Here is a 10,585-nt window from a genome sequence, read left to right as displayed (position 1 = left end):
ACATTGTGCTAAGTGAAATCAACCAGAGAGGAAAGACAAAAATTGCATGATTACACTTAAATGAATTATCTAGAAGAGACATAGGGACAGAACAGAGAGGAGAGGTTACCAGGGGTGAGGAGGAGGGGACAATGGGGAATTATTGCTTAACGGGTACAAAGTTTCTGTTTGGGGTGACGAAAAAGTTTTGAAAACAGTGGTTGCAGAACATCATGAAATGTCATTAATGTTGCTGATTTGTACATTTAAGACTGGTTAAAATGACTGATTTTCTGTTATATGTATTGTACCACAATTTTTTTAAGTAAAAAAAAATTATCTTGCAAAGATGTCCATTAGCTTTACCAGCCTGCTACAAGGTTGATAGCACAAAAACAGGCTAAGGGCCCCTGAACTGGAGGACCCACATAGTCCCAGTGACTATCAGAGACAGTGAGTTCTACATTGCACGGTTGTGCAAGTACTGCCTAGGGTCCGTGGACTATGAGGTTAAAAGGATCTCATTCTGCTACCACTCCTTAGTCGACCATCGCTGCTTCTGTGGCTGTTTTTAGGAGACTGGTAATAGTTGCTAATCAAATGATGTATTTATTAAATATCATCCATAGATGCTGTCAGGGACATCCAAGAAATTTATAATCAAGAGGGTGTTACAGGACAAACCATAAGCAAACCAACTGAAGAAAAATCACACAGCAGACTAAGGGTCCTGAAGATAGGAATTCAGAGGAAGAAGACAGAAGTAGGCACTGAAGGAGTAAAGTGGGGTTTTGGTGCTGCTAGCTTGGAGGCAGCTGAATGACCCCCCACACCCACCGGCACTGGACGTGGTGTCTGAACGTGGTGATGTCGATGTCCAAGTTCCCAGAGGAAATACTCTTCCTTCTGTGTTCCTGTTGAAAGGTCTCCTCATTGTACACATCTCGCTTGACATCATATGTGAAAGAATTTTGCCTGTATTTATAGCCAAAACCCTGGGGGTTCCTCTCTGGTTGCAACATTCCTGGTTGAGTGGGAAGAGATCAAACAAAAAACAGTTTTAAAAAAATCTAGATTCTTGGCACATTCTTATGGAAATAAAATTTCCATACAATGATATCTGGTATTTGCATAACACTTGCTGTCTTTTTTTTTAAAGATTGATTGATTGATTATCAGAGAGAGAGCACAAACAGGGGGATCAGTAGAGGCAGAGGGAGAAGCAGGCTCCCCGCTAAGCAAGGAGCTGGATGCAGGACTCGACCCCAGGACCCTAGGATCATGACCTGAGCCAAAGGCAGACACCTAACCGACTGAGCCACCCAGGCGTCCCAACACATTGCTGTCTTTTTTTTTTTTCCATATTGCTGTCTTAATAAAAACGTTCTCTTGTATAATTTTATACTCAAAGCCATCTACAAAAACTGCAAGGTGTGTATTAGTCTCATTTTCCAAACAGGGAGACCTAAAAGTTTCAACAGTCTTGGTTGTTTAATAATTAGAGTCAGGACTAGAACCCAAACGTCTTGCTAGGAAACCTAGTTGTCTTTATGTTCAATTATATTGCTATGTTGCGGAGGAAATGATTATGAGGTAAAAGTCAGTAGAACCATCAATTTTCACCAAAAACACTGAAGGTGAAGCAGTCAATACAGTATCTTCTTCCCTTTATCCCTTCCTTTTCTTCATAGCACTTGTCAGGACCTGATACGATATTTGTCCATTGTCTGTTTCCCTTACTAAAATATAAGCCCAAGAGGCAGGACTTTGTTCACTGCTACATCCCCAGGTGCCAGAATATTGCTGGAAAGTACCAGCTAGTGGCACCATGGTGTAGCAGAAAAAACATTGCATGGGCTATCAAGAGACTTGGGTTCCAGCCCAAGCTGTTTTTCTAACTAGCTATATGATTAGGAGCAAGTGTCTCAGAAACTGAGGGTCAGTTTCATGCATTGGTTTCATGCATAAAATAACATGGTTGGAACACGTGGTCTCTAAGACCATTAAATTTTAAAGATTTTATTTTTTTGAGAGAGAGAGCTAGAGAGAGAGAGAGAACGCAAGCAGCAGGAGTGGCAGAGGGAGAGTGAAAAGGAGAAACAGGCTCCCCGCTGAGCAGGGAGCCCGATGTGGGGCTTGATCCCAGGACCCTGGGATCATGACCTGAGCCAAAGGCAGATGCCCTGGTGCCCTGGGGCACATTAAGTTTTAAAAATCTGTATCATTCTGCTCTTTTAAGAAAATGAGAAGTGGCAGTTACTGAGGTTGGCTACAGGTCTATTTCTGGGAGAAAGTATAATCATTCTTGATCATCTATGTTTGTTTGTCTATTTTTTAAAGATTGTATTTATTTATTTTAGAGAGAGATCATGCGAGAGAGTGTGGGCAGGGGGAGGGACAGAGGGAGTAGGAGAAGGAATCTTAAGCTGACTCCTCACTGAGCATGAGCCTGATGCTGGGCTTGATCTCATGACCCTGATTTCATGACCTGAGCAGAAATCGAGAGTCAGATGCTTAACTGAACGAGCCATCCAGGTGTCCCTCATCATGTTTTTGAACAATAAAAAAAGCTTAAACTAAATTGCTTCCACGTAAATGTGGAAAAGCATATATATCTATGTATCTATCTGTAGATATATCACATACCTGGGTGAACATGCAACATATGTAGATTACCCAAGTAGTTCTTTTATAAGTGAGGCTGAAAACAAGTTTAATGTACCAGCAGCTTTGTTTTCCTTCAGAAGGATCAGTATCATCATCAGCAGCCCCAATATTTATAGAGCACTTGCTATATACCAAGCATTGCACTTGATTTTTTTCATGAGTTATTTCACATAATTTCCATGACAATCCTAATACTACTGTTATGCTCATTTTATGGGTGATAGAACCAAGTCAATTACTTTATACATTTTGAGAAATTAACTAACTGGGCTGTAGATATAGATTGTATTTTTACCCTCAAAGCATTCATGTGTTGTATAACAGCTATGAACTAAAGATCACAAATTCAATAAAGTGGGCATGTGATTGGGGAATATAGAAGAGGACGGAAGAGGTATTTTACAATGTATCACTCAAGAGAATTAGTAACATGTGTTTTCCACAGAAAAAACAGAACTGTACATTAAAACGGGTAATATTTTTCCTTTTCTTCCCCCGTCCATAGGACTATTCATCCAGTCATCCTTACTTTTCCTGTGTAATCTTAAAATAAGCTTCCATTGCTGGAAGAGAACTGTTCTTGGCAACTGAGAGAGCCTAATTAACCTGCCAATTATACTGAGATTATAAAAACTGCCATCCTGGGTTGGATCCAGGGTTTCAAATCTAGCATTTTCTTTCTGAAAGTGGTACCAAGGCAGGGTTGGCATAAAGCAGGCAACATATAGACATTGAGGCACAGAGGGAACAGTGGGACTGATGAAGGCAGCAACAGCTCCTTGCACGGGGCAAGTGGGGCCCAGCCAGGCCAGGTCTGATCTTTCTCAAGATGAGTGACATTTGCAGATTTTTATCTGAAGTCCTCTAACTTTGAAATGTTGTCAATTACTTTATCCTTTTTTTTTCTTTGTTTTCAGCACAGAGCATATCTAACAAAACCCCTATGCAGGCCAGATTCAGCCTGTGGGCCATCAGTGTGTGACCTCTGTACCAAGAGCCTTATTGTCGAAGCCATGAAATACCCTCACAAATTATAGTTTATCCCCTAAGAATTTCTCTAACTCTCTTTCCAAGTGAAAGTATTTGTATTTTCTGTTGTCATGCTCTTTGGAGGTATTGGATCCCACTAGCTCACTTACAGAAAGTAGGATTTCATTCTATTGTCTTCAATCTACCTCATTTACATTTTGAGAGGTAGCACCCATCTACCAGACTAAGTTCTGGTAAGTCTATCTGCTTTTATTTTCACAATTTTATAAATTTCTACCATATGTACTCTTGGTCTTCATTTGTTTCTGCTTCAGAATTCATGTGCTATTTCATCTGTGTTCAATTAATTTAGTGTTCCACTAACATTTGTTGAATGCTAGGTGTTACGGGGATTAAAAAGGACAAAGACTCCATAGTTCAGTAGACTAAAAATTCCAAAATATAGTGCTGTAAAACTTGAGAGGTGGGAAATACAGGAAATATTAGCATTTATTGCTGCTCTGCCTTATGCCAGGTTCTTCTCACACATCATCTCAAGAGAGGTACTCTTTTCCTCATGATGATGATACCCATTTTTACTGATGAGTTTAGTGGTTTCTCAGAGTCATAAAAGGCTTAAATAGCTGAGCCAGAACCTGAACCCTGTCTTTCTGATTCTAAAATCATGCCACATCCTAATACCATGTGATCTCCTACAGAGTAGGATTAACAATTCCAACCTAGGGAGATGAGAAAGGCCTCCTTGGGGAGAGATGACCTCCGTTCTGTCTAAACTGGGGGCAGAGAAGAGAATAATGTACTGCAGGAAGAGAACAAGATAAAATTACAAAGATAACATAAAGCAAGTAATTTAATAATCTGAGTAAAGGAGAGCCTGAGTGGCTCAGTGGGTTGAGTGTCTGACTCTTGATTTCAGCTTAGGTTATGACCTCAGAGTTGTGAGATGGAGCTCTGTCTTCGGTTCTGCGCTCAGCAGAAAGTCTGCTTGAGTTTCTCTCCTACTCCCTCTGCCCCTCCTCCTCTGCCCCTTCCCCTGCTCACAGGCACGGTCTCTCTAAAATATATGAAACAAATCTTAAAAAAAAAAAAAAAAGATCTGCATGAAGTCAGTGTCAAGCCCCCAAAAGTCGATTGAGGCCTATTCCTGGAGGGTCTTGAATATCTGGGTTGAACTTGGACTTTTTAGCTATTTAGAGTGTTTGAAACGGCATTTCTCACAGAATGAGGACAAACAATTCTTAAATTTCTATGGAACCACAAAGACCCCACATAGCCACAGCAATCTTAAAAATGAAAAGCAAAACTGGGGGTATCACAATTCCAAACTTCAAGTTATATTACAAAGCAACAGTAATTAAAACAATATGGTACTGGCATAAAAGTAGACACATAGATCAATGGAATAGAATAGAAAGTCCAGAAATAAACCCACAATTATATGGTCAATCAATCTTTGACAAAGGAGGAATGAATATACAGTGTGGAAAAGACAGTCTTTTCAACAAATGGTGTTGGGAAAACTGGACAGCAACATGCAAAAGAATGAAATCGGATTCCTTTCTTACACCATACATAAAAATAAACTCAAAATGCAATAAAGACCTAAGTGTGAAACTTAAAACCATAAAAATCCTTGAAGAGAGCACAGGCAGTAATTTCTCTGACATTGGCCATAGCAACATTTTTTCTAGATATGTCTCCTAAGGCAAGGCAAATACAAGAAAAAATAAATTATTTGGACTCCATCAAAATAAAAAATTTCTGGATAGTGAAGGAAACAATCAACGAAACTAAAAGACAACCTACAGAATGGGAGAAGATATTTGCCAATGACATATTTAATAAAGAGTTAGTGTCCAAAATCTATAAAGAACAGATACAACTCAATACCCAATTAAAACTAATAACTAATAATAACTAATATTAATTATTAGTTACTTATTATTATTAATTACTGATAACTAATCCAATTAAAAATAGGCAGAAAACTTTAACAGACATTTCTCCAAAGAAAACATCTAGATGACCAATAGACACACGAAAAGATGCTCCACATCACTCATCATCAGGGAAATGCAAACCAAATCCACAATGAGTTTATCACCTTATACCTGTCAGAATGGCTACAGTTAAAAACACAAGAAACAAGTATTGGGAAGAATGTGGATAAAAAGGAACCTTCTTGCACTGTTGGTGGGCATGCAAACTGGTACAGCTGCTGTGGAAAACAATATGGGTTCCTCAGAGAATGAAAAATAGAACTATTCTACAATCCAGTAATTGCACGATTGGGTATTTATCCCCAAAATACAACACTAATCCAAAGGGATACATGTATCCCTATGTTTATTGCAGCATTATTTACAATAGCCAAACGATGGAAGCAGCCCAAGTGTCCACTGCTGGATGAATGGGTAAAGAAGATGTGGTATATATTATATAACGGAATATTATTCAGCCATAAAAAGAATGAAATCTTGCCATTTGCAACAACATAGATGGAGCTAGAGAGTATGATGCTAAGGGAAGTAAGTTAGAGAAAGACAAACACCATATAATCTCTCTCTTATGTGGAATTTTAAAAAACAAATGAGCAAAGGAAGGGAGAGAGAGAGAGACAGATAGACAATCAAGGAAACTCTTAACTATAGAGAGTAAGAGGATGGTTAATAGTGGGGAGGTGGGGGGAATGGGTGAAAAAGGGGACGGGGATCAAAGTCTACACTTACCATGATGGAAAGAAAAAAGTGCTTGAGCAGGACTAGTCATGGGCACAAGGAGGTTTTTTGGGAGGATGAATGGTGTCAGCGGTATGGTCTAGAGGTATACTGTTCAATATGGTAGCCACTGGCTACCTGTGGCTATTTAAATGTAATTAAAATAAACTAAAATGAAAAAATCAGTCCCTCAATTGCATTAGCTACATTTCAAGTGCTCAACAGCCATATGCGGCAGAGGCTACCCTACTGAACAATGCAAGTATAAAACATTTGCATCATCACAGAAAGTTCTATTGGACAGGAGAGACTGAGGCAAGAAGTCCAAGTGGAGACGATGAGTATTACTGTACTTTAGGGCAAAAGGAATCAAGTCATAACTCGGGGGAGGGACCACAGTGAGGATAGCTAGCAGGGGCTTCAGGAAAGCTGTCTTTCAGGGTTTGTCACACGACTGGCGAAAGGTAGTGAGGTAAAATGCATGATTTCCTTATTGGTTTTTGCTGTTGTCTGGGGTGTGTCATCTCTGGAGTTTGTCCAGCTTCATTATGTCTTTGTGGATTTCCTAGAAACCCTAGTGCTTCATTTACATGTCCTAGCAGGACACCTGTGACAAAGTATGATGACAAGAAGCTCCTATTTACAAGAGGCAGATGTAGTTTGATGTGGAGCAGGTGGCGCATTTCAGAAAAAAGCCACCAAACCACACTGATGGAATAATGTACCTGTCGGCTGAGACGCAGTGCCAGGTGGGGGAGGAGTCTCTGTTACTGACTCCGGAAGGCATCAGTGTGATGGGCCCCTGTCCACAGTGTGATCAACAACATGCTGAGCTCTACCCGTAATCCTGAAGGTTAAGTGTCCACTTAAGAAATAATTCCAGGGGGAGCCTGGCTGACACAGTCGGTTAAGTCTCCCAACTCTTGGTTTGCTACGTGTTGGGCTTGTGCTGGGCATGGAGCCTGCTTGAGATTCTCTCTCTGCCCCTACCTACCCCTTGCTCGTGTACTCTCTCACAAAAGGAAAAGAAAAAGAAAAAGAAAAAGAAAAAGAAAACAATTCCCTGATGCTTCCTGACATCAAACAAAATATTTAGGTGGGATGACCACAGGTCCAAAGTTTTTAAGATTTCATTTTCTTATTCTACAAATGTCATTCTGGGCATCATGCTTCCCTAGTAATTAACAAATTATTTTAATCTATGTAGTCCACACTGAGGGCCCACACTAATAGCATCAGCATCATCTGGGGATGTGTTAGAAATGCAAATTCTCAGGCCCTACCTAGCAAGACTTAATTATCAGAAACTCTGAGGATGGGCCAACAGCTGGTTTAAGAAAAGCTCCAGGTGATTCAGATACACAGTCAAGTATGGGGGCCACTGTAAAAGCAGCCAATTATCTTTACTTGGTTAGTCTTTCTGTGCTAACTTTGGGAGCACTGTCAAAAAGAGGGACTTTTGACCTAGTCCCTGCATCTCCCATACTACTCCTGTCTATCCAGCCATCCACTGCTTCATTTACATGATGTGTTGAAAGTATTTTAAAAAGCCAAGCATAGAATTTTTTTTTTTTTTTTTTTGGACAGAGAGAAATCACAAGTAGGCAGAGAGGCAGGCAGAGAGAGGAGGAAGCAGGCTCCCTGCTGAGGATCATGACCTGAGCCGAAGGGAGAGGCTTTAACCCACTGAGCCACCCAGGCGCCCCTAAAAAGCCAAGCATAGAAAAATTTAAATGTAACCCAATTTTCTGACTATTGACCTGATAGATATGAAATCCTGAACCTTACCTTAGTTGCAAGTATCTTTTGCCCCATAGCGTCATCTTTCCTATATCCTCTATAATCATACTAAGGTAAAATTCACTTCCCAAATTTCAAATACGCATTTGTAGCCCCATCAAACACAACAGCCCTTTGCCCGTTACTACCTCATTTTTATAGGGAATGTATTTGGAATACAGCAAGGGCACGAGCGAGGTGCATCGCTTTTAATATCCTTCAGTCACACTGCCCGGTGGCTGGGGATGAATACTAAGCCGACAGCCCTCAAGGAACTGACCACCGGACACATGAACAACTACCTTAAATGCGACTTGGTGAGACTATTACCAGTGGGGTGTGTTGGAGAGAAACTCATGGGGTGCGGATGTTGGAGAAGGCTTCAAAAGGGGATACCGATTCATTAACAAGAGTTAAAGGAAAGGGGCCATAGCAGGTGGCAGTGCGGGCTCAGTCCGAAGGAACAAATGAACCGAGCAGTGAGGTCTGAAAGCAGAAGGCGCTCCTGGGCACAGACGGTGAGGTGGTAGGGAGAGGCCTCCGGCTGCAGACAACTCAGACCGATGAGTCTGCAAGGATTCGGTTGCAAATCGCACGCATTGCCTCTAGTCCTTGCCTTTCACAAGTAGAGATGATGCCTCCGAGAGATAAGCTCTCGAGGACCACCGTCATTCATTCATTTCGCAAATATTGACTGAACGCCCGCGACAGGGCCCGACCAAGCGAGTGACGGACGCAGCCCCCGCCCGGGGACTTCGAAGGGTAACAAGGACTGGTGCCCCGCACCCGGACGCCCGCGTCCTGCTCAAACCTGCGGCCCTCGGCCCCTTGCAGCTCCCGGCCGCGGCTCCAGCTGGTTCCCGGAGCGTGGCGCGAGTGCCGGCGCTGGGGTCGGACGCTGCTCTGACCCGGCTGTCCGCGCTGTAGACGCGGACGCCGGCCGTTCCCTAGCCGTTGCGGCCGAACTCGCGGGCGTTCTGGGGCGGGGGACCGGAGATGGGGCGAGTAACCGGAGCACGGGCAGTTGCAGTAGGGAGCCAGGAGAGGAGGGTGGGGGTGGGTAGGTACCCGGGCTGGGGAAGCCCCTTCACCTGTGGCATCCAGGCCTCCACTTGCTTTGGGGTTTGACTGCTCTTGGCTGGGGGCCTTCCAGATATCAGGCCTTGTGCCCTGCACTTCACTTACAGTCATTCACTTAAGTCACCCTACGACCTCATCAGGTCAGAAGACGAAGGAGGCAACTGGAGGCTAGAAGGTCATTCAGGTTTCCAACCTTAGCTCTCTGCCCACAAGCCTGGCTCCTCCCACTGAAGGACGCTCTTCTACGCAGGTCTCTTGCTGCGCTCCTCCCCAGAGCCCGGCCCTTTGACCTTCTGAAGTTGATTCAGTCCCTGTCACTGTCTCTAACTATGCCCTGTAGTCCTGCTTGGCTCAGAGCGGTTTTACACCTGCTCGATTACTGTATTAATGTCTAACGCGTTCACTTTACCTAGTCCTTCCTTTTCGTAGATTGTCACCCCCATAAGGCAGGGATTTTTATCTCTAACTGCTGTATTATCAGTGCATAAACAATGTGGATATAGTTAGAGGTCAATAAATTGTAAATCTTATGTAAGCAGCAACTGCCTCTGTTTTTGAATCGATTTTAATTAGAAGTGTCTGGCACCCAGTAGGTATTCAGTACATAATTGTTGAATGAGTGACTGAATGTACTGCTTACTTCATCTTTGCCCTTTCAGTCACTCACCTCACTGTCCCAATTTTTTGGATAATTTTTTGAATTCCTTAGGATTCCTGCTGCCGAGTTTCCTCCCTTCTATCAATGCACTCATTACCTTGATTCCCCACTCCTACCTGCCATATCACAGTCATATTTCTTGCTCTTACTTCTTCCTTCAACCTTCGTTACTTCTTGGAGAGCTCCCTAACCCGCATTTTGGAACATTTTCAAGCAGGATGTCTTCATAGGCAAGAGAATCCAGGCTAAGCCACACTGAATCCCCCAAAGAAAAGCTTTCCACAAATCATCCATGATTCTGGTTTTTGTTTTTCCTCAAGGAGAACTGAGGATCCTATACTACCTCCTAAACTGAGATCATGGTCATTATTCATAATTAGTCCAATAAATACTTATGGTGTACCAGTTATGTTTCAGGCACTGTGCAAGATGCTGGGACAAGATAGGCAAAATGGGAGCACTCCAAGGGATGCATAACACCAAAGAGAATAATCATGGTAAGTGTTGAGAAGTGTCCTGGCTTGGACCCAGTTATTTCTAAGAGAGATTGTGACAAGCTTAAAAGTGGGGGTAGGTATGGGGTTATAATCTCTAGCTCAATCACACTTATTTTGTTCAGCTTTATAAATGACCCTATTAGGTGGGAATGCAAGGCAGGAATTATTTTTGCAGGAATTATTTTTCCAGAACTAGAACGAAGGTCTAAGAAAGGTCA

The 10,585-nt window shown here is 42.4% G+C and overlaps 1 protein-coding gene across 1 annotated transcript in view; it reads right to left on the bottom strand.

The window, feature by feature from the left end:
* Positions 1–9,376, bottom strand: part of SLC26A8 (solute carrier family 26 member 8) — a 77,633-nt gene extending 68,257 nt beyond the window's left edge. Inside the window, exons 1-2 of the mRNA XM_046006496.1 lie at positions 9,224–9,376; positions 817–1,003 (exon numbers count right to left, since the gene is read on the bottom strand). Coding sequence (XP_045862452.1) covers positions 817–1,003; positions 9,224–9,323 — 287 coding nt within the window. The 5' untranslated portion in view covers positions 9,324–9,376. The remainder of the gene's footprint in view (positions 1–816; positions 1,004–9,223) is intronic.
* Positions 9,377–10,585: the final 1,209 nt, after the last annotated feature.

The sequence above is a fragment of the Meles meles genome, chromosome 5 (assembly GCF_922984935.1).
Source record: "Meles meles chromosome 5, mMelMel3.1 paternal haplotype, whole genome shotgun sequence".
Taxonomy (NCBI): Eukaryota; Metazoa; Chordata; class Mammalia; order Carnivora; family Mustelidae; genus Meles; species Meles meles.
Note: the sequence above shows the minus strand (reverse complement) of the source record. Positions and strands in the feature narration are given on the sequence as shown.